The sequence below is a fragment of the Talpa occidentalis genome, unplaced genomic scaffold (genome assembly GCF_014898055.3).
Source record: "Talpa occidentalis isolate TD23 unplaced genomic scaffold, MPIMG_talOcc4v2.1 talOcc4.7, whole genome shotgun sequence".
Lineage (NCBI taxonomy): Eukaryota > Metazoa > Chordata > Mammalia > Eulipotyphla > Talpidae > Talpa > Talpa occidentalis.
The window spans coordinates 111,933,719-111,958,405 of record NW_023605083.1 but is presented as its reverse complement, the minus strand read 5'-3'; the positions used below and the strand labels follow the sequence as shown (position 1 = coordinate 111,958,405).

The window sequence follows — 24,687 nt, the reverse complement described above, 5'->3', positions numbered from 1 at the left end:
AGCTTCAGATGAAACTGGCACCAAGGAAGGCTGACAGAAGGATGGAAAAGAACCAAGTCCCCCCAACATTGTTTAGCTGCTTAAGCAAATTATATCTGAATCTATTCTATCCCGGACATCAGTTAAATGAGCTGTTCAAGCCACTTAGCATTGGATTTTCTGTTACTTGCAACCAAATGTATTATAACTGATGTACTGTAATAACCATAATGACAATAATAGCTGCCCTACAAACTCACAGAATAATTGGGAAAGTAAAGGTCAATCACAATGTAAAATCACTGCAAAGATTTTATGATGCAACTGTTTTTTGCTGAGAGTCACTTGGTTAAGATGTCTTCCCTTAAGACAGAACTCAGAGAGAATCTTGAACATGTAGAGGATTCATTCAGCCGTTTATCTTGGGAGCTCCAAAGTGTCTCAGCAGAGTTTATGAGACATGAACACACCAACAGAATAGAACAGGAAACATGACTGATGCTGCACATGACAAACTTTCTAGAAGGAAATGAATTACTTATAGCCTAGTGCCCAGCACACAATGTCTAAATAACGATTTGTTTAAAAAAAAAAACACACAAAACAAAACACAACTATCTTTAAACATAATCATGCAGGGCACAAAATTTAAAAGACCAAAGTGTGTAAGCGTAGAGTCATTCTCACCCCTCAGCCCCCTAATATATCTTTCCTTTTGCTTTTTTTGTGCAAGTTTCCAGACTTCTCTATACATTTAGTGTGCTTGTTTTTGCACACCTACTTTAGCATCCCCACACACTGTGTGGCTTCATTTCACTTGTTTCATTTTTTTTTTTTAAAGATTTATTTATTTATGCACACAAGAGCTGGGTTGTAGGCCAGAGGTGCAGGGGCAGGTGAGAGTATTCACCAGAGACAGAGTGGGGAGCAGAACAGGTGGATCTCCTCAAACACACTGCTGAGGAGAGCAGCGGGAGAGACAGGTGAGGTCTGCCGCGCCACGTGGGTAGCTCCCTGGTTGGCCGGGGCTTGAACTCGTGCTGCAGAGGCTGCGGACAGCTTCATAGGTTGTATCTGAAGCACTAGCACCACCAGGGAGGCCTCATTTCACTTGTTTTAGATAACACAGGTACCCTGGAGCGCTCTCCCCTTCCTTGCTACAGCTGTCCCGGATGTTTCCCGCCATTTTCCTCAGCAGGGTGTAACAATCACCCGCCTCAGGCCGCCCTCACCTAAGGGAGCCCCTGAAGAGGGTAACTCCTGAGAGGAGGGACGACTGAAAGGACCTGTGGACAGTAACTTCGCTTTTCTGTTTCAATCAGGTGACCGAGCCATCCTGTGGACGGCTCGCCTCAGCGGGGCGCGGGGTGTCCCCAGCGCCCGCCGAGGCGCCTGAGCCCCGGGGCGAGGTCCGGGTCGCGGTCGGGCTCCGCCGCCCCGCCCCGAGCGCGGCCCGCCTGGAGCCCGAGGCCGGCGGCCCCGGCACGTGTAACTCCACGTGAGCCGCCCGGCCCCGCGCGCACTTTCGCAGCACGCATGCGCCGGCCGCCGGGGAAAGTAGGTCAGACTCCTCCTCCCACGTGACCCGCTCCCCTGAGCTACCCCTGGCGCCTCCCCGCCGGGGCGCAGCCGGGATGCGCTCTGCAGCCAACGTGACGGGGCCCGGCGCGGGTCGGGGCGGGCCCGGCCCGCGAGCGCGCGGCGCCCACGAGGATTCGCAGGTTCTCCTCCCGCCGGAGCGCTGCGCGCAGAAGTCGGGCGGGCGGAAGGAGCGCGGCGCGCGGCGTCCCGGCGCGGGGCCGGGCATGAATGGGAGCGGGAGGCGGCCTCGGAGGCTGCCGCCCGCGCCGCCGGGCCACGCTCCAGCTGTTGCTAGCAGCTCTGCACGGAGGAAGAGCACGCAGCTCCTTTCAGTGCAGACCCAGCCCCGCCCTGAGCGCTTGCAACCTCCATGTGCATATATGCAGGTAGCTCAGACCTTCGTAGAAATAAACTTTGTGAAACATGCAAAAATGTTATTGGTTCCTGGAGTTTGGCAGAAATATTCCACAGGCCCCGTTTTTAATCTCGTCCTACCCACTCCCCCAACAGGCACTCCTCCCTGGAAGGCTATTAAGCAGGTTTCTCACTTTTCCAAGAAACTGCAGACGGTGGTGCTGACAGGTGGGCCAGCCAGTGGGGGAATGAAGGTAGCTCTGAATCAACTCAGGGCTGAATTTTGTATATTAGGAATACTTTTATTTTCTGCCCCCTTCCCCTCCAGGGTTTTAACTTGTTGCACAGATGAAAGACTCTGCCTGAATGAGTTGCAGTGAGGGAGAGTGACAAGTGGCATCAATGGGCCACAGTGCAGAATACTAGCCACCCTTCAACAGAGGTGTGCCCAGGTGTTACATAACAGGCGGAGGAGGGACACCCGAGGGCTGGGGTGGGTACACTGAGTCTTGAAGGCGAAGTGGGTGTTAGCTGGCAGAAAAGTAAGGCAGAGGGGGTGGAAAAGTGATCCAAACAAAGGGAGCTACTAATAGTTACATAATATTTCCCTCGAGGAGTTCTTTACTATAATTGTTTTAGCCATGCATTTAGTTAGAATGTATATTGCTTCCATTTATGTATGCTAAGCCAGTCTTTAATGAACAAAACTGTGCAGAATTGCTTCCCCCCCCCTTCCAGTTTTAAATAACCCCCAGGAATGGAATGGTGCTATAAAAGACGAAGCTATTCTGTAACTTTTGATATGGGCTTGTTTAACTATTTCTCCCAAAAAGTTGCACTAATTTGTACTAAGGTGGTATTTAAATATTTAAAATTTAGGCAGTATGTTGCCCGTGATTTCCTTCAAATCAGCGAATTCTGATGAGGTTAACACTGAATTTATTTGAATGCCATCAATCGTGATACATGCATTTCTGGAGTTTGTGGCCATCGTTAATATTCAATATTGAGTTCAAGTTTGAAAAATGGAAACTCAGATCGGTGCATTTCATCCTTATAGGCAACCACTTAGCATGTAAAAGGTGGGGGTGGGTGGGGTAGAAGTGAGACATATTCAAGTGGCACCACATGCCAGTTTCTGATTGCTCCTTTCTTACTGTGAATATAGAGTAACAGAGAAAAGAGCTACCCACAAGCCAGAACAAGCCAAGAGGTTTTTCACACCTCTCTGCAATTTTCAGAAGAGCAGCAGCATCAAAGATGCCCAGGGCTTGACCCAAGAGGTGACTATAACTTGTGGAAGACAGGCTAGTGACAACAAATTTCAGGGAAACAGAACACTTTCCCAACTCGGATTCTATTGGAGAAAACAAGACTGTGACATTCAAAAGGGCATTTAAGAGAACGGTAATTTAGGTAATGTGGATGGTGAAAGCACAATGACTTGTTTTTTGTGTGTATTAAGCCAGATCATTATGAAACACTGAAGCATGGCACAGAGCTATAGTTTTGCAAAGACATGATAATAATTCATACTCTGGTTTTTTCCCTAATGTCCATTCTGCACCTCATGTATATGTTAAGAGGAGGGGTTGCCTCCCCTGAGCCTCTGGGATTGGCCTTGATCGAAGTATCAAATTTTGATAGACCCAGCACTCTTTCTATAGAGTGAAGAGTTCAGCCAAAGTGTTTAGAAGATTGGCACATAGTAAGTGCTCAGTGAACACTTATTACTGTTGTTGTTATCAGTATAGCAATGAGTGTATTTCAATCAGAGGAAACCTGGACTTGTTTCAGTGTTGATGGGGTGCCATCTCCCTGGATGGGGTGAGAAGCATGTGTAACTGTTGATGCTATCTGTTCACCCTGAGGGGAGACAACCCAACCACACACCCCATAAACCACAAGGGGCAGAGGAGCCCTCCAACAGCACCTGTTGTTGTTGCCACTCCCTCCTGACACTTTAGCTGTTTGAAACAAACACATCCCACTTGTCACTTGAATCATTGGAGTTTGATTTTCTTTTATTTGTCAACAGATGCACCCTAACTGATACCATGCACAAGTCAAAATGATGGCACTGACATTCCATTCTAAACATCTGTTAAAGAATGGGATTGAATCTCACCTCCGTGGCATGTAAGTACAACAATCCCCAAGTTATCGTTTTCTAGGGCTGACATATCAAAGTGTCACAGACTAGGTGGTTTAAATAACCACCTAGAAATTTGTTTTCTCACAATTCTGGAACCCACAAGCCTGAGATGAAGGGTGGATTTCCTCTGAGATCCCACTTCATGTTTCACAGTTGGCCTTTTCTTATTGTTTGAGCCTGATCTTTCTTCTCTGTGCTGATTTCCTCTTTTTTTTTTTTTAAAGATTTATTTATTTATGCATACAAGAGCTGGGGTACAGGCCAAAGATGTAGGGGGGGTGAGAGGATTCACCAGAGACAGAGTGGGGAACAGAGCAGGCAGACAGACAAATACGCTGCTGAGGGGAGCAGCAGGCGAGGCAGGAGAGGTCTGCTGCTCCATGTAGGTTGCTCCCTGGCCAGCCGGGATCAAACTCGTGCTGCAGAGGCTGAGGATTGCTTCTTAGTGTGCTGCTTAACCCCTTGAGCCACCAGGGAGGCCCTGGTTTCCTCTTCTTAAAAGGATATCAGTCGTGTTAGATAGAAGCCCACCCTAATGACCTTGTTTCAGCTAAATTTCCTCTTTAAAGACCCTATCTCCAAATAGAGTCACATTTAAGGCAGTGGGGGTGAAGACTTCAGTACAGGGATTTGGAAGGAGGACACAATTCAGCACATAACATCTGATAAGGCATTAATGATATAATCTGATAAGATTGACCTTTATTCTAATTCTCCTCTCCAAGGTTTTTGTTTGGGAGTGTGTGTGTGTTAGAGCTGGGTAAAGGAGAACTGAGGTTGGGCGTGTACCCTCTGAGTTTAGATTTTAAAATAAAAGCATGTGGGCCTCCCCGGTGGCGCAGCGGTTGAGCGCTGGGTTGCGAGGCTGCCCGCGGCCTCTGCGGTGCCAGTTCGATCCCCAGCTGCTCCCCGGCCACCGGAGGAGGGTCCCACATGGCGCGCAGACCTCTCCTGTCGCCCGCTGCTCCCCTCAGCAGTGTACTTCGGTCCTTCTGCCTGCTCTGCTCCCCGCTCTGGCTCTGGTGAATTCTCTCACCCTCCCGCGCTTCTGACTGTACCCAGTGCATGTATAAAACAAAAAAACGAATGAACAAATAAATAAATAAAATAAAATAAAACATGCCTCTTAAAAAAAAATAAAAAAAATAAAAAAAAAGCATGTAATGATACACTTGCTAAGTTCGACTCTTAAGTATCTGTCCTCAAAGACAGGAAAAGATGCTATGCAAATTCACACTAAGGACAGGAAAGCAAATGCAAAGGTAGCTTTGCTTAGTCTATTCTTTGTGAAGATGGCCTTTTCTAACGAATGCGTTTCAGACTAATCTCTCTTTCTTCTCTCGTTAGCCATCTTAGCCATACTGGTGGTGCTTTATTGAAGAGTAGAATCTCATTTCTGGACATGGCTGAACAGCTGGTTCTCTGTTCTTTCTAATTTCAGTAAGGCAAGTTTCCAAAACAGAATAGAAGGCTTGGTTTGCATTCTTAGGTTGGCTGTTGAAATGCATAGCTTGTACTGCAGGGAAAAGCTTGGTGACATAGGAGAAGTCACTTCCCTACTTTGGGCTCAGTTTTTCCAAATGTAAAATGAAGCAGGGGGATGCCATGACTTCTTTTGACTCCATCCAGTCAGCATGTGATTCCGTCATAAAAAGAAAGGATTTTGGTTTCTTTGTTGGGCTTGGCTCATAAAAACTGCATTTATTAGTCTCAGAAACTCTTTGTCAACATGTAAGTGGCTGTGAAAGCCCACCTGCATCAGGTATTCATGACAGAAAATGAAGGTGCATTTCTCTGAGAGGGAAATGATCCAGATCTTCCACCTTGGTCATCTGCCCTTGTTTATTTCATTTTATAATTCTTTTCTTTTTTCCTAAAGTGAAAAATAGGACAGAGAACAACTGTTTGCAGTAAAGAAATGTATTTTGCTATTACATTACTTCTCAGTGCACCATCCCAGGGAGGCAGGTGCCACCCCCAGTGTTCTTTTTTATTGACTTATTTCCCCCACCACTGTCCCTTCCAAACCCTTTAAAGCCAGTGAACATCAATAAATATTGTGAGGGAGCTGAGGTTAAGAGAGATGGGGAGGAAAAGAATTTATTTTTATCATTCTGACTTGCATAATTCTCACAAATGCCCTCTATTTTGTTGAAAATGGCTGCATCTCACCCTTCCTTACAGTTGTATAGTACTCCAAAGTGTGGATACACCACATCTTGATCCATTCATCCACTGAAGGACATTTAGGCTGCCTCCATGTCCCAGTTAGTGTAAATAATTATGCTATGAACGTTGTGGAATATGGGTATTTTTGCATTGATGTTTTCATATTCTTTGGATAGATGCCCAAGAGTGTGATTGCTGGGTGGTATGGCATTTACATTTTAGTTTTTTAAGGTAAAGCCAGATTGCTTACCATAATGATTACACCAGTTTCCATTCCCACCAAGAGTGTCATTGGGTTTCCTCTCTCCACATCATCTTCAGCACTGTTTTTGGAGGTCTTTTTAATGTGTGGGATTCTCGTGGGTGTGAGCTGGTATTGCATTATGTCCCTCCCATCCAGAGGTTCTCAACCAGGGATGCACATTAAAATCACTTGTGCAATGTTTCAAATACACACTTGATTCCACTTCTCACAATGTTAAATTAGTGGGTCTTGAATTTGTAGAAGAACTTGAATTTGTAGAAAGTTCTGCAGATGTGATGCCCTGCACTGCCAATTCTGAGCTGCAAGTTTGGTCTAAGTCATTTATCCCTTCCCACTGACTCATTCCTAGGTCCCTTTAGCCACTGATGCTAAAAATACCTTGTATTACCAGTATAGTTCACATTAATGAAACTATATCTGCAAGCAAGAGAGGTGGCTCCTTTGCCAAAGTTACAACTTAGGACTTTCAGTTGGTTGGGGGGGGGGCAAGTAATTCATAAAATTTACCTGCTTTGCCATTCTAAGTACAGTTAGCATTTCTGGAACTAGATCTGTTTTGCTAGAGATCTAATGTATTCTAAACAACGACAAAACTTTTTGTGGCATTTGCAATAGATGGAAAGCAATATTTGGTATCAGTGTTCTTTGTTGAATCATGAAGGTACATTCTGGAATTACAGCACTAAAATAACAAGAGGTTTGATTCCATCAACCCTCCTGGAGGGTTTATTTAAGGAAATTGTATTTGCTTGCTGAACTGTAAATTAAACAGGTTCTAGCCTTCCACTCCTTCAGACTTGGAGAATCTCTGTAGCTGCCTATGGAAACTTTGTTCTCGTTGAACTCCAGTAAAGAGCCTCGAAGTTGAGAAAAAGAGGAAACATTATTCAAAAACAGAAAAAAAAAAAAGAAATTCTTATTTCCTACAGAGGTCCTGCTCTTGGAGCTGCAGAAAAAAGCAGACATTTTGGAATCAAATAGAACTGGCTCAATGCCAAGCTTCTTCTTGCTACTACTGGCCCACATCGGTAATTCTACTCACTATTTCTCCTTCCAAGCTTCACACTCTTATCTGTACAATGGTGGTAGGGCAAGATTGCCACAAGGACCTGAGTAAAGGTGATGAAAAATGCCTGGCTCCTGCATCATCATCATCATTATTTTCTTAGGGAAAAAAATAGGGGGAAATAAGTGAGGGGTGATAACTCCAAAGTGGCTACCTCTCTAAAGGTTAATGTGTACAAATACTAAAGTCTACATGACATTCTCAAGGGAGTCTACAGAAGTCCTTAAACTTCCCTTGAACCGCCTTAACTGTGAGTTGATGGCTGTACTTGAAATCTAATGAAAACTCAAACTCCCTAGAGTTGAGTTGCTGCTACAATTTGGCATAATCTTTTTTTTTTTAACACAAAACAAGAGGATACAAATAGGATATGTAGTATTTACAAGATCTCAGATTCTTACAGAACCTAAGATTAGAAAGTACAAAGCAGGTGGCTGTAAACTGTTCTTTAGTTGTTAAGAGGGAGGGGCAGAAGAAAATGGAGCCCCTTTTTGAAAAAGTTAACCTGTGAATGTCCTGAACTTGCTCAAGACAAATTTTGTATCAACCTGAATATTCAGGACAGTGGGAACAGAAAGGAAGGAAGGGTTGTGATAATACTATCAGACATTCAAAATCAAAGGGGAAACTTGAAGCACTTTATAATGATGAATAGCCCAGTCCACAAAGAAGTAGAACTATCATAAACCTTTTTGCACCAGGTAACATAATATAAAAGCACAAAACATAACTAACATGGTTGAAGAAATGAATATATGTATCAATTATTTGCCTTGTAAATACTGGCCCACGTGTTCTTTTTTTTTTTTTTTAAGTGATGGAACATTTTAAAAAGGTCCTATGTATTGGGGCTCAGAGAAAGACTTGCTAAGGTATAAGATACACTTAATGTTAGCAGTGGTTAAAGGTGAAGGTGGGATTTAGCATGATCTTCACTGTTTTTCATGTTCTTTCATATTGCTTGAGTATTTTATGACCAACATGTATCATTTTTATAAGAAAAATGGGATTATTTTCATTTTCAAACAAAGACCTAATAATTACCAGATACCTACCTTGTTGCAGGTATGAATAGTAAACATGTGTCCTGACATTTCATTTCATCCTCACAATAGTCCTTGAAGTAGCATAGCAAAAATAGGTGATTTCTTAATGGATATGGGGTTAAAACATGAGTTCTTTCTTGCAGAGAGCTGTATGCATGGATGATCATAGGATTAAAGAAGATTAAATGGACTTGATTTTTTAATAAATTTTTTATAAACAAAACAAAACAGATGATTTCACCTCCCCATCCCCCATATCTTTTCCTTAATTTGTATAAAATAGGTTTTAGGTGGACATGTGCCACTCAGGTGAAGACTACATTTTCCAGCCTCCCTTGCTGCTAGGTGACCAACTAATTGCATGTGCCAGGAGGAGATGGTGCAGCCTCTGCTCCTCTTATCTCTGTGTAGCCATTCTTGCTGCTGGACCCATTGGACATGGTGTTGAGTCATATTCAACCAAACCAAAGAGGGCTACCCCCTAGGAGACCTCCTACTGGGGGGGGGGAGGGAGAGAGAGAGAGAGAGAGAGAGAGAGAGAGAGAGAGAGAGAGAAACCTGAGTTTCCTAATACCATGGAGCCCCAGCTCAGCCTTGAACTGTAGGAATCAGACTGTTGAGAGAGAAAGAAGCTTCTATCATTTTGCCACCACTATTCACTTGGTAAATTAATATTCTATTCTATTATAGTATGTGTAGCTTTCTTTAAAGAACATAGCCTTGCTGTTATATTTCCATTTTAGAAGATATATGAGTAATATATTGCTAGAGTTCTTCATATATGAATGACAATTTAATTGTTTTTAGGATTCTTGATTACATTCTTTCCTCCTTAAATCTCTATGGATTTCTTATTTATTTGTTTGTTTGTTTGTTTGTTTATTTATTTATTATTAGTCTGAAGGGAGGTTTGAGATCAGCCTGATTATGTCTTCTTTTAGACTTTAGAATAATAACCTCACAAAGATAAGGTGACAGCATTAGTCAATATTTAATCATTAAAAAAGAGTGTAGACCCTTCAATGTGTAGATTTTTGGCCTCCATCATTCCATTTTCTTGTTATGTCATTTAGTCTTTCTTTTTATTTTGTTATCCTCAGAAACACCAACTGCCTATTCTATCCTGTTCATCCATTCAAGAAACATTAAATAAATATTGGCAACTGCTCTTGATATAACTATGTGCCAGGCATTGTTCTAGAGTAATGAACAGGATGGAGAAAGTTTCCACTCCGTGAAATATTTCTTGTAGTGGTAGGAGGCAAAAAGTAGTTAAGTAAACAGAAAACTAAGTAAGGTGAGTTCAGATAGGATTATGTTTTCGGAAGAAAAACCAGAATGATGTGGCAGTGTGACTGTCACACAGCAGCAGATCAAGGATGACTTCAGCATTCAACTGAACCCTGAATGACCTGAAAGCCATTCATCCAAAGATCCTCAGCAACTCTTACTTCGTCGCACTTCACATCCAATCCCTCAGAAAGTCCTGCTGAGGGTATTCCAAAGTAAATTTCAAAGTACCTCTTGAACGAGATCATTTCCCAGCACCTCACCTGCTACTACCCCAGCCAAGCTACGTTTCTCTCTCAACTGGCCCCTTTGCCTCCACTCTATTGCCCACCCTTGGGGTCTCCTTTCCCCTGACATCCACAGTAACTTCTGATTGCATCACTGCCTTGCACAAATTCTCCCAATGACTTCCTGTGGCAGGATTATTTTCTACCAAAAAACATTCCCTCTTCCTCCACTTGTATATTACTGAGTACATTTCCCAGCTTCCCTTGCAGTCAATTTTGGTCATGTGACCAAATTTTGACAATGAAATATGAACAGAAGTGATATAAAGTCTTTAGATTATGTTCTTAAGAAAAGTTTTATCTTCTCCTTTGTTCCTCTAGTTCTGTTGCCTGTTATATGCAGCTTTAGTGATGACCTTCCTACTGTGGAAGATGGCCAAATTGGAGGGAGGGTGGAGTAGTGAGTAGAAATGTGATTCCTAATGCTGTGGGGAGGTCCTCAGGTTGCTTACTCTCAGACTATTGTAGGAGAGGGAAATAATCTTCTGTATTATTTCAATCATTGCTACTTAAAGATATGAGCAGAAATGATGTGTGGCACTGTTAGGGAGAAAGGATGTCCTGATTAATTCCATACAGGCTTTGTGGACTGCACCCCCATTCCAGACCAGAGCCAACAAGACATTGGAAAAGACAAATCCCATCACCACCAAAGGAAAGGTTGCTGGGACCTGAGGGTGGAGTTAAGCAGCCAGGTTTGGTATAAAAACCAGACACGTGGGCCTTGGGGTCTCTCTCCTCTTGGCTTCACGGCTCGTGGCTCGCGGCCAGCTTTCAGAGTGCCATTGGGATTCCAGGGCAGCGGATCAGGTAGGACTCATTTAAGACTTTATTTCCCTCTTTTCTCCCTGAGTTATATATTTCCTCATTTCCCCTTCCCTTGTAAATAGACCTTTTATTAACCTTTTGTGTGTGCCTGCAGTAGAGTATTAATAAGTCCTTTTTAAGCATGTGGGTGAGAACCCACAGTCAGGCAACCCGTTTTATATCAGGGCTGCCCATAACAGCACTTCTGCTCATATCCTTAAAAGAAAAGATCACCTCACCTTTCCCTAACTTTGCTGTCTGGGATGCAAACCTGAGGGAGACAGTAGGTGCGGCCATTTTGGATTCAGAATTGGAAGCATCTTCTTGAGAATTAGCTACCTGCTAATCCTAAATTGCCTACTTATGAACAGTGATATGAAAAAGAAAGAAAGTGCTACTCAGCTGGGGACATTATGCTTTTGAGATCTCTTTATGACAGCATCTGAGACCCTGCCAAACTGATATGTTTCCTTTCACATTTAAATCTGAAGTCTGCAATATGAATAAAACTATGCTTATTTCATAGGAAGCTAACACCTAGCACAGAGTTTGGAAAAAAGTATATTCTAAAAATACATATCAGTGTCCTTCCCCTCCCCCACTGCACTCAGCATGTCATTTTGATGCCTAGAAACCCTCAGATCACTGTGATTCAGTTTTAATAGGAAGCTAAATACCTATAATTAGAAAAGGTTATTTTATTCTTAAGAGCATGGCATCAGTACATATATATGTCAAGAAATACCTCAGTATATTTTTGCCATAGGAAAGATCCGATTCTTTGGGAAATTGGGGCATTTTTGATTTGATGCCTTGCAGCTGTCATAGATAGCTCTTTGTCTGATCTGTGCCTTAATTTTCTCACTCTTCTCAGCGTGCCTACAGGAGTCAGTTCATTAGACATTCAGTGGCAGAAGCTTGATGTGTTATCACAACCTTGTGGTACCAGCCTCTTTCTTAGACAGTTCAGGCCTGTGAATGTCAACCCACTGCCAGGGCAATAGTTAAATTGGGCAGCATCAGAGCCATGGTTAAGACAGTCATTGAGGAGTGAGGCGAGACCTCATCTTGCTAGACCCCCACCAGCTGCTGCCACTGCAAGGAGAAAAGGCATCCAGTGGAGTTTCCAGTAAGTTTCAAGAATGAGACAGGAGCTTAATGGGTGATGTTTCCTGCATTCCTCGCAAGATCCCTGTAAAACAAGCATTATGGTTCCTTTTGTAACGATGAGAAAAGTAAGACTAAGGGGATTGAGGCTATTTGTCTAAGAATGTTGAACAAGGCAGTTTTATAAAGTCAGATTCTCTTCCGTCTCTGTTAAACACTCACACTCTACTCCTCCCACCCGATTCTTTACCCAATCTTCTCATAGTGAGATAAAGAGCAGTGACCTCTGGACCAGGAGTCAGGAAGAGGGAATTCTCATGACCTCAGGCCCTCTGAGCTCCTCATCTGAAGTGTCAGGGTGGGATGGGAGGCACTGGAGTTGAGCTGGAAGATCTCTGATGCTGACATTCAGACTCTCACAGGAAGAAGGGGGTGGGGCCTGCAGCTGGGGCAGGAAGGACCCGAGCACTTCACTATCAGAGCATTAGGCTGACTTCTCTGCCCCCATTCCTAATGCCCACACATCCCTTGGCTGCTGCTTCTGTACATTCCCCAAGAAGCCAAGAATTAATAAATTGGCCCAAACGGGAGTATTTACGAAATCACCCTTTAGTACAAATCATGACTTTCTTGGTTGGAGAGTCAATTCTTCAGCATTTGTCAGTAACCCACCCCCTCCATCCTTCTTCCACCCAAAGATAACCTCCACTAAACTGGCTTCTAAACCCAAAGAAACTTCACGCGTAATGTCTGCTTTGGACCTGGTCTCTGGGACTCCATGCACCTGGAAACTGGAAGATTCATTCCTGTTTCTGCATAGGCTGGATTCACTGAGGTGAGAGCGAGTGGCAGGGGTCCACGAATGGAGAAGGGGGCCAACGGGAAAGAGGCACTTTGGGCCAAATTTTGCATTCAGGAAAATAGCTGAGGTGGAGTAATAAGGGGGGGCTGAGCTGCAGGATGGAACCCGGTGGGGTTGGCCCTGATGCCAAAGTCAAAGAGGGGTGGCAGCTTCTGGAGAGGTTCTAGGACCCAGAACTGCTGTGGAGGAGAAGGGGTGAAGGGCAGTATAGAAGGTAAAATGTGTCTTGTCTAAGGAGGGGGTACCAGCTAAGGGATTTGTAACTGAGAGTTGGAGGATTAGGTGTACAGGAAATGAACATATGGGAAAGGAGACGAGGCTCTTGTAGAGAAGACAGATTGCAGCCATGAAACTAAGACGCCCATACTCTTGCAGAAAAGGCAGGTATTATTGTAGATCCTTGGTTTCAAAGACTTCTTTGGTTCAGAACAGGATGGGGAAGGTGACTAACACACAGGAAGAGAAAGAGAAGGAATCTTATCTCAATGATAAAATAATGCTGATAAGATTTAAGAGGAGAAAACCTGGATAAGGATTACTGGGAGGAAGCATTGACTTTTTTTTTTGTTTTAGATTCATGATACAAAATCCTAAATGAATTGAAACAAGAGGAAATGCATCCATTCCTTTGTGTTTGTTAATTCATTCATACATTTCATGTTTATGTTTTGGGCAGTAGACTTAGCACATTTGAAGAGAGAATGTCTAGAATTTTGCTTTGAGAGCCAAAGTCTTATTTTGGGGGCTAGAAAGGAAAAGACCAGCCATTCAGGAGGAGAGAGAAGCAGAGCAAATAATACCAAGCAGAGGCATGAAGCCGACCCATCTGTGTTTCCTCCCCCTTCCTCTAAGCCACACAGCAGGTCTGGAAGGAAGGTGGGATCATCCAGCTGGAAGAGGAATCTCTCTTTTCTTACCTTTTCAACTCACTAGCATCCTCGTGTAGAACTGTCTAGATTTCATGAGAACTGGTGTCTAGTTAAGCTCTAAAGCTGACCTAGGGTCATGATCCCAGAAACCATTAAATCAGAAGGTTACTTCTGTAGTTGGATTTGATGTCCATGTCCTAACCCCAGAGTCAGTAAGTATGACCTTATTCAGAAAAAAGGGTCTTTGCAGATAAAATGAAGGTTTGAGATGAAGTCATCCTGTATTAGGGGTGTGTTCTAAATCTAGTGACCTTAGAAGAGAAAAGAAGGAATTTGATATACACACACCCAGCAGCAGAGACAGAAGGGCTGCAGCCCCAGCTGAGCAGAGCCTGCGGCTGGAAGAGACGCGGGTCGGGTCCCACCACCCCCCTCCCTCTGCCTGCCCCGCCATGTGCCTGTGGAGGGATCTGGCCCTGCTGGCACCTTGATTTATGACTTTTGGCCTCTAGTACTGTGAGAGAAAAGTTTCTGTTGTTTTCAGACATTTCGCTGGTGTATTTCTTATAGTAGCGTTAGGAGACTAGACAGACCCTACCCTTTTTAACGATAGGTCTGTTGTTAAACAGACCCTACCCATTATTACTGAACAAGAATCCTTAGCAGCGACCTGGGAGCCTACAGCTAGCAAATGCCTCTTAAAACTGGTACTATAGAGTGACAGCTACCGACAAAAAATAACTGAGTGTGGCTTCAGTCTTTCAGAACTTAAATAACCTGAGATTTCAATTTTTTTTTTTTAATCAAAAAGTAAACCCCATCGTTTGCTGCCATTTTCTTAGCAAAGAATCCAGGCTTATCAGGCAATGGTATGAGATACCCAGATTACTAGTCATCGGAAACTTATAATTACTTAAGCACTGACTGGGTCGCAACTGGAACCACGAGCCTACAAGGATGGCGGCGGGTCTCATTGGACAGCAGCCCTCTGATTCCACGTGTGCGGAAACTAACAAGGAAGGAGAGCAGAATGGCCAGGGGTTAGCCTCTGTGGGTAAACAGAAACCCAAGCTGGAGCGGTAATGGAGAATCTGGGAAGCCTTGATAACCAACACGACTAACATTCAGATTGGGATGAAAGCTGACAGCCAAGGAGGAAGGACCGAGCTACCGAACTCTGTAAATGATATTTTTCACTCCTTCAAAGGAAGGCCAGTAAGAATATTTGAAATGTGAGAGTCAGAGAAAACAACACGAAAGCAAATGGGTCAGCATCTTTACATGGTCAGGCAGGTGACTGTCCATCTTGGTGTTGCCCCCCTGAAACCTGTATCTTCATGACTTTGAACAGTGACCAGATGTCCCCTATGTAGCTGACACAGTGTTAAATGCAGTAATAAATACCCAGGAGAAAGGAGCACATTGTCAGGAGTGTGAGGCAGCTAGAGTACAAACAAGAGTTTCGGGAGCACATAGGTGGGCTAACTTTTTCTGAGGAGCTGCAGCACAGGAGTGGCACCTGATATGAGCCCCGAAGATGGAAGAGGGGGTTCATCAGGTGAGGAAAGGGGTGAGCAGGAAGCGTGAAGGAATGACGGTGCATGTTTATTGAGCTCCTGCTCTCGGCCAGGCACTCATCCAAAGTGCATGACCCTCCCCTGTGAGGTCACTACAGTTGTTTCTCTCATGTCACAGTTGGGGAAACTGAAGCACCGAGAAGCTAAGTGACTTGGCTAAAGTCTCCCAGGTAGGAGATGGGAGGTAGAGCCAGGATTTGGACTATAGGGTGAATCTACCTAAACACTGTTGCCTCCTGCCAGCAAGACCAGCATTCACATATAGGAAGGAAAGTGAGCAGAAATGAGTCTGGAAATTGGTACTCAGTTGTGATGGGTGTCCATGGTAGGATAAGAAGGTCATATTTAATTCTGCATGTAGCCTGGAGACACTGAAGGTCCACAAGCCAGAAAAAAAAAATCAGCAAAATCCAATTACTGCTTTTGAGAGATCATTTTGGTGGAAGGTTATTTAGGATGAGAATGAGGGGGAAAGTGTGAAGAGAGCTATACATAGGGGGCTGCTGGAATCCTCTGAAGGGGAACTGGGAAAGTTTTAACAAGGCAGAGGCATTGGGGATAGAAAGGAGACAATACTGGGCCTCTCTGGTGGCACAGGGGTTAAGTATCAGTACTATGAAGCTATCAGCAGCCATTGCAGCATGAGTTTGATCCCCGGCCAGGGAGCTACCCACATGGCACAGCAGACCTCTCCTGTCTCACTCACTGCTCCCCTCAGTAGTGTATTTCAGTAGATCTGCCTGTTCTGCTCCCCACTCTATCTCTGGTGAATCCTCCCCCTACCCCACACCTCTGGCCTACACCTCAGCTCTCGTATGCATAAATAAAAAATAAAAAAAAACAAGAGAGGAGATGGTACTTCCAAGAAATAGTTAGGATCTGCTTCTGAGTTTAAGTGTTGCATTTCAGTTCCCCATAAGTCAAATTGAGGGATGAGAAAGAAAGAAGGGTCAAATCTTCAGCTTCTAATTTGGTGGCTAGGAAAATTAATACCCTTAGTGGAGGGAGGAAATACAAAATTAGAGGAAGAGTTGATTTATTTGAGGTTAGGAGGAAAGAGGGATTATAATTAGGGTTTAATTGTGATATTTGGGATATACTGTAGCTCTGTGGCTAAGCTTACTGATTGGGTTAGAGAAGTGCACTCGCCAGGCTGTATTATTATATATTTATTTGCTGTGTATTAAGATGGTTTGACATCCTAAAAAAATCCTTCTGACTCAGGAAGACTGTCTCTCACTGGGGTAGTGGGAGCAGGCATTTGGTATGCAAACTACCCAATCCTTGGCCTTTCCTTCTACATCTGGCCCCCAGCCCCTGGAGGCAATAGGCAATATTCCTCTGTCTCAGTCATTCCGGAATCCAGTGCGGTACTTGGCAACTAGGGACCAAGCCTATCACTGATAATATGCCAAGAGCATGCAAACTGGCCAGTCCTGAGCAGTTTATCCTGCCCTGCTTTTGCTTTTCTTGGAAGCCCCAGTAAAACTGGTGATCTAGGTTCTTCCCTGGGTCTGCCCTTCTGCTCCTGGCTGATGCTTCTTCATGAGCTTGGGGTGCTGTGCCCACTGCATCTAGGAGCTGTGCTGTGTCTCCTGTTGTGGCCACACCTGACTGGCCATCACTTACAGAAACACAGAACCCAGGCAATTGCACCAGCTCTGTCCCCAAGAGAGCCTGTCTGCAGATTGCACTCTTATTCTAGGCCAAATATAATTTAGGGGAGGGATTAAAGAGTATGGTTAGCTTGATGCAAATCTCTCTCTCCTCAGGGGGGAAAAACAGTCCTTGGTAAATAAAAGATATAATCCTCAAATATTAAAAGCAATTTATTAGACTCCCAGCTTTAGTTTTGATACATTTCAAGTCAAAGAGGTCCAAATTCAATTTGTACATAGTTTTGTGTCAGTATAGATAGTTAGCAAAAGTTGAGCCAAGCCCTTAGAAATCAGGTATCCATTCTCTGACAGGGACTAGTAAGAATCAAAACCTGAAGAATAACGTTGAAACGAACCCAAATGTCTGCAAAGGTGTGGAGAGGACAGCCCCGGGGCCAGGGAAGGGGAGCTCAGTATTCAGGTAAATCTGTTCCTCAACCTTCATGCTGTTACATTTTTGAAACAGATAATTCCGAGTAGGGACTGTTCTGGGCATTGCAGAATTTCAGCGGCACTGGTGGCTTCTGCCTATTGAGTGCCAGAAGCAACAAACACCAACTTTTGAGTTGTGACAAGCAGAAATCCCTCCGGACATTGTCGGTTTTCTCCCAGGAAGGAAGCAACAGCCTCCCTGTTTGAGAAGCACTGAGATACTTAGATTCCAGTTTCTGCTACTTGTGAGTGATGTGACCTCATATCTTACTCAAACTTGCAAAATCTTCATCTACAAAATGTAAAATGCAATGGATCTGTGTGATTTTTGTCTGCCAAGGAGTCCCTCCTTTGGGAATTTCTCTTCCTTCCACTGCAATCATTTGGCCCAGTTTGGGTATTAAATTTTTACCATCTACAGCCCACTGCTAAGTTATTCAAGAACGGCAGCTGACCCAAAAGAGGCCCATCTCAGCCCTTCTCCAGAGTGTTTGGAACTAAAACTAAAGAAGAGAGTTAGTCCCTCAAAGCCAAAGAAGTGAAACTCCTGAGCCACAGGACCCAGGTGACCGAGAGAGAATGAAGACAACACAGAGAGAAGCAAGAGGCAGGGAACAGGCAAGGCGGAAGCATTCAAAACTCCAAAGTTGCTTAAGCAAGTGTGACCTTGGTTTATGATGCCACCAAAATTTTTATCAATAAAAAATCCCGGTACCTCTCTCATAGTGCTGCTCTGAAGGTGAACTTTGAGGATGCATGCAAAGCAGTAGCACAGTATCTGGCCCAGACTGAACCTTGCAAATAGGAGTGGTTATTATTTCAATCATTCTTTCTCTAGTAAACTTTACATACCAGAAAGCTGAATAACTCATAGGTGACACTGTACTCCACACCTGGTATGGACCCCGCCCTCTGAACCCCTTCGCTGCCTCCATGAACTATTTATTCCTATTCTAACTGCAAACCTTGAGGCTTCTCTGTAGACACACCCTGTTCACATTCCCCATTTATCTACCATTTTGCATATCACATGAGATGGAGCTCTAGTTAAGTGGCTGTCTCCCCTCCTGACTGCAGTGAACCCCAAACTTCTCTTCTTTGCTTTAATCCTCAGCGCTCACACAGGGCTTGGCCTCCATGAGATGAATTCTTCCTCCTAGTTTGGTGCATTGAGCAGAAGAGGACTAGGGTGTTGTCTCAGGAAGCCAAGCCTGCTGAAAGCTCATCAATCTTAATGTTCTCAGCCTGGCACTAGCAGATTGGGAGTCCTGTGACTGCAGCCTAGAGGAAGCAGAGTCAGAGTCAAGAATGCTGCCCCCAGCACTCTGCAGACCCAGCAGATACGATGCCTGCGGGACGTCATGTGTAGGAACACTCATCCTAGAAGGTTCTCGCCTGTGTGTAAGAAGATGGGAAACGACTTTTGGCCAACTTCAACCCTTGAGGATGCTTCCTCCTGCTTCTCGCACCCTGGCTCCCGGTCTCTGTGAGGACATGTCCACCACACAGTGGCTCAGTTGGAAAGAAGTCACAGCAAGGCTGTGCACACCTGGCCGGTGTCATTGAGGCCATGCAACTCACTCGCCTTGCTCTGGGTCCATGCTTGGCAAGAAAACTCCCCTGGAGGGTATGCCCACGGGCCAGGGAACATGCTGTCCAGCTGACATGAATTTTAATTATTAAAATTTCACAGACCTGGTATGCCTAGAACTCCTTTCTAAAGGAAAACCATGCCAAACTAATCTGCTTGCATGTGGTTTGTGCCATGCATCTAAGTTAAATCAAGCACTTTGAACCAATTGCACATGTCTCAGTAAGGATTTTTTTTATTATTATTGCTTTGTAATCATAAAGTTGGGCAATCACTTATGAGATGGCTTGCATGAAACTCTGCCCAACACATGAACTCCATATAGGATGGAGACAGTGTCTTGGAATGAAGACACAGGGATGAAGGAAATTGGGTCCTGATCCCTGCATGATGAGAAGCTGCTGGCCTAGTAGCCTTTTGGGTCTGCAGGATGCATTGGTGTGGAAATGCATGTTCTGTGAGGACATGCATGCTCTGAGCACTTTTGTCTTCCTCTCTGTTTAGCCAAACAATTAACCCTCATCATCTGTGCATCTGAGCTTACATTTTCTTTGCACCTAAAAGAGATTAACATGCAGCTTGGAAATGTTATTTAGAGTGTAGTTGATTTTACTAAGCTTGCTCAACCCTAGATCCTGAGCAAACTGAAGACAGTTCTGTAGGCATGGTGATTCCTGGTCTCTGCAACTCAACTAGCTAACTCAGCTATATTTATCAGACGTGAAACAATTCACATCAATTAATCGACAAATTTCTATTCCTCCCTGCTTCAGAAAATACAGGAAACGGGCATCCTTTTCTACTCTGGCTGAGGAGCTATATTTGATTTTTCATTGAATTTCAAACTTTATTTCACTTGGAGACAGGGAGCAATAGAAGGAGGCTGCCCTGGCGAGAGGGAGAAAAAGGTGAGAAGAAAAAAGGACATGTGTGCATGGAGGGTATTAGCCTCTGATATCATGGGCTGAATAAACAGACACACAAACTCACAAGAGGCAGCACCCTCTTGTGCACCTTCAGGAGCAGAGAAACCAGAACATGCAACAATGCCCCCATTAGCAACTCCTCTCATTTCTTTAGCCCGTCTTTATTTACTAAATACCCCCACAGACGTGTCTCATTTAGTCTTCCTAAGCTGGGAAATCAGGCATGAGTTTGTATTTCACACACAAAAAAAATTGAGAGGTTATTCAAGGTGGCAGGACATAGAATTTTAACCAGTCAGGAGTCCAAAGAGTTTAGTGAATGAAGTTTGTCATTCATTTATGCACAGAGGTTAAGAGCACCAGTCAAGTGGAACTGTTTCCTAGTCGTAGCTTCTCCATGTATTAGCAGCCAGCGGACCATGGCAAGTCACTAATTCCTCTGGGCCTCAATGTCCTCATCTGCAAAATGGAATAATAGCACTACATAATTTATATGTAGTGTACTTTGTACTTTGCTGCAAGTAATAAATAAATGAGCTACTATATTAACCATGTTTAACACTGAGCCAGAACATAGTTAAGCACAAATAAATGTCCCTTCTCCTTCATGTTGTCATTATTATTATTTAATTTTTATGGAGCTAACATTGGTTTGCATCACTTATCCTTTGGAAGTACAGGATCCCCCTTCAGTTCAGGTGTTGTGACCAGAGCAGAGTTCCCCCCGCCCCAACAGCCCATTGTGCCCCTCCCCACTCTGTTCTCACTGCACCCCCCACCCTCAGGCAGGAGCAGAGGCAGACCCCAGGGCAGGCGCCCTGCCCACACTCATCCTGCTGCAGCATGTAGTCCACCTCTTCCGCCCTTTGCACATACTTCCTTCCTCCCTTTCTTTCTTTCTCTGCTAGTTTTCCTTCCTACCTTCCCATCACATGAGGTTCTTTCACATAAGCCATGCTTCTGAGGAGAACTTAGTTTGCATGTTCCTGCATCAAGTGGATAGATTTGAGGGTCTCCAATGGCTAAGCTAATTCAATGCAATTTTCCTTTTGGTGTTTTAGTTGAGCTAGAGGTTTTAGGAAGGTGAGAAGGAACACACTGGGTGGGGCATATTCAGCTGCGTGTCCAGGTGATGCCTTTTACTGCTGAATTAATTCCCTGGATAAAGTGCCCTTTCTGGCAACAGGATAAACAGGTTCATCTAGAGATTTGGCTTGCTGGTGTCAAAGCCCTCACAACCATAGCACTTGCCTCCGTCCAGCCCAGGCTCCCAGCCCCTATCTGGTCCAGTGGCAGACACTGTGAGTTCAACACACTTTCACACCCATGGGGAATCTGAAATGCAGACACCGATTACCCTGCAGACACAGCCCTTACCCAGCCTCTGGATTCAAGCTCCTAAAGTGAAGGGACAGGTGGCAAGCTCTGTTATTCAGTGCTCCAGGGCAGACCAGGACTGAGAGGGCATTGCTTAAGATGTTCATTCTCAGAAACATTTCTTTTATGGTCACTCCTGTTTTTAGAATAGTTCCACACCTTGGGGACCTCTGCTAGCTCCCTCCCCTGAAAAGATGATTAATCCACTGACTTGTCAAATGTTCTTCTTATAGTAACTTTTTTTTTTTTTTTGGTTTGGATTTTTCTAAGAAGTAGGTTTAGTTTTAACCTTTTTTTTTTTTTTTTAAAGCACACGCAGGTTAGCACTGAATTATCATGTCTGTAATGAAAGCATTCAATAGGCTTGACTATTTGCCTCTCCCTGGCCAATCGTATTTAAATTAAGTGGACAACTTTGTAGAAAGTTTTGTAACAAACACAATGAATCACTAAAAGTGACCCATTCATTTTCACATGAACTTGGCTGAGGTTTTTTCTGTTGCTCCATGTGAATCCGTGTCTAGGAAACTTAGAAAAGTGTGATTTTTGTCCTTGGAGTTAAAGTACCCATTTTCCTGGAGCATAGGAAGTTCTGGTCACCCACAAACATCAGTCAAATAATTTTCAACAAATACACTGAACAATTCAAAGGGGGTAATTAAAACTTTCCAACAATTGCTGCTGGAACAACTAGATTTTTTTCCATGAGGAAAGAGAATGAACCCTACCTCATATCATACACAAAAATCAATTTGAGTTAGGTTAATAGAACAAAGTGGAAAAATTTAAAACATTGCCAAGATTTGGGGTAATCAAAAGTTTCTTAGTTCACAGAAATAGTATAATGATGAATGGAATTGATAAGCTGAACTTTATCAAAATTAAAAACTTTTGCTCATGGAAAGATAATGTTAAGGAGGTTCACAGCAGTCATAGATTGAAGGAACAAATTCATACACATCTGGCAAAGAACCTGTATCTAAGTATATATGGAACTACTTCAATAAATAAAAGACAAATAATTAAAATGGCAAGAACTTGAATAGATACTTTGCCAAGGCACAACAGACTAATAAACACTAGAAAAATGGTTGATATCACTCATAATAAATAAAATTCAAAAGAAAAGCTCGAAGAGATGCTATTCTCCACTCCCCAGATGCTATTCTCCACTCCCTCCACACCGAATGTCAGCTGGAATCCAGAACAACCAGAACTCTCAATGGATGCTGGAAATGTAGGATAATTCCCCTGCTGCAGAAAACCATTTGGCAGTTTGTTATAAAGTAAAGCATATATCTACCCTATGTTAAGATCATTCTACTCCTATTTATTTATCCAGAAGAAATGAAAATGTTCACAAATTGTACTTGACAATTCATTCATTCATTTATTTACATCATCATTTATTTTCATACAATATATGCTTTCTCCTTTCAGGAGTATCCCCCGTAAAATTCCACCCCCCCACCAATTCACCCAATTTCTTTTCTTCATGTCTTTGCACATTTCATTCCCTTCTGGAATCTTTTTCTTGTGCCTAAACCTGATATCTGCTTGTACAAATTCTATGGATCCTTAACATCCTGGTTGGAGGAAGCTTGCTGTTTCCCTTCTCTAAAAGAATCTCTCTATGCTCCAAACCTCTTAGCTAGTCTTTCCCTGTTTTTCTTAGGAGACTACTTTCAACATTGTGTTGCGGTTACGTGTGGCTTATCCCCAGCTAGACTGTACGCTCCCATCCAACGCCATCTATTTCTGATTTCTGTATACGCTTCACTTACAGCTTTATACAGAGTTGTTGTGAACTAGTATTGAATGCATAAATGAGTAGATATTTATTCATCCAAGGACGCACTGGATATCTGGTCGGAAGACACTGATTCAAGTCCTGGCTCTTCCCAGCAGCATCAGAGCTCTGATCTCATGTGCCTTCATTTGAAGACAAAATTGAATGACTGGTAGACTGTTACTTTGTGGGCTTCCCCAATGAACTATATGCCACTTAACTTGCATGTCCTTCCTATATCGTTCCTTCTTATAATGACTCAAAGTTTGGCCGTGCATCTTGCTTTGACAGTGGAACATTATTAGCAAGCAAGGTCTTGCTAATCAGCACAGTGGCACTGATCTCAAATCACTGGCTCTTGGGAGACCTGAGCTGCTGTGGAAGAAGTCTGACCACTCTGCCAGAGAGACCACAGGGAAAGACCTCCTGTAAGGAGACCAGGTGAAAATCGAGAGACCTTGACATTACATGGAAAGAAAGATATCCCAGACACCCCAGAATCCTGACTGGCTGAGCCAAACTGCACAATGATGAGAAATAATAGAATAGTTGTTCTTTTAAGTCACCAGGTTTTGGGGTGATTTCTTGCATAGCAACAGAAAACCAGAATCATTGCTTTCCTCACAGAGTTGTTAGGACTATGTGAATAGACAGTTGTGGGGGGCTTTGAAAGGGACAAGTACTGAGTATAGGTGAAGAGCTGTTATTTTAGGGGTGTATGTGAAGTTTGGCATTTGTGCTCATTGGTAGAATATGTTGGAGAAGTAGCCTGTGGGATTGAGAGGATCTGACTATGCAACAGGCACACTCTTAGTGTTCATTTTATCCCTCTCCTCCCTGGCACCTGGAGAGCCATCCACCACAACTTGTAAGAGGGATACAGGGAGGCAAGAGAGGAAAATGATTTACAAATAGCTATATGGTCAGACTCATTTAAATCTATTTTGTTAAGGGATGGGGCTAATTTGAGAACTAGTCAATGCCTATAATTATAATTTCAAGACTCTGCCAATACATTTGAAGTTAGAGAAGGCTAAATTAGAGAGAAGTGAGAGGGAGTCACCAAGGGCTAAAGCTCTGGTCCTTGATCTGGTTGATAACCACTGGCTCAGAGGACTCATATGAACCAAATTCCCAAGAGACTGGCTGATCCACCAGGATGCATGTTTACCCACTTCCAATGAGAAATGTAATCTTCAAGGTTCCCTTCAGTGGAGAGCAAAGGTTTATGCTGAGAAAACTCATATATGAACTCATACATGATAAGGATTTCATGGGAATGTGAGGAGAGCAGAGAACACGAGCAGGGGGCCTCTTCAGTGTACTAAGCAATGCTAGTGATCTGTTACACAAAGCCTCACTCGCCCATCCTTATGCACACCTGGATTCAATGAGCTCTTTCTAAGCAGGCTGAGAGGCTCCTCAGCTATCCCAGCATGAGGATTACAGATATGTGGGTGACTGAAGGCAGACAAATGGCCACTCCCTCTCTAAAAGGAT

At 43.7% G+C, this 24,687-nt stretch overlaps 1 protein-coding gene across 1 annotated transcript in view; it reads left to right on the top strand.

The window, feature by feature from the left end:
- The first annotated feature begins 3,952 nt into the window (after window positions 1-3,952).
- The window catches only part of HLF (HLF transcription factor, PAR bZIP family member), a 77,792-nt gene continuing 57,057 nt past the window's right edge, over window positions 3,953-24,687 (top strand). Inside the window, exon 1 of the mRNA XM_054688921.1 lies at window positions 3,953-4,053. Within this exon, the coding sequence (XP_054544896.1) occupies window positions 4,026-4,053 (28 nt within the window). The 5' untranslated portion in view covers window positions 3,953-4,025. The remainder of the gene's footprint in view (window positions 4,054-24,687) is intronic.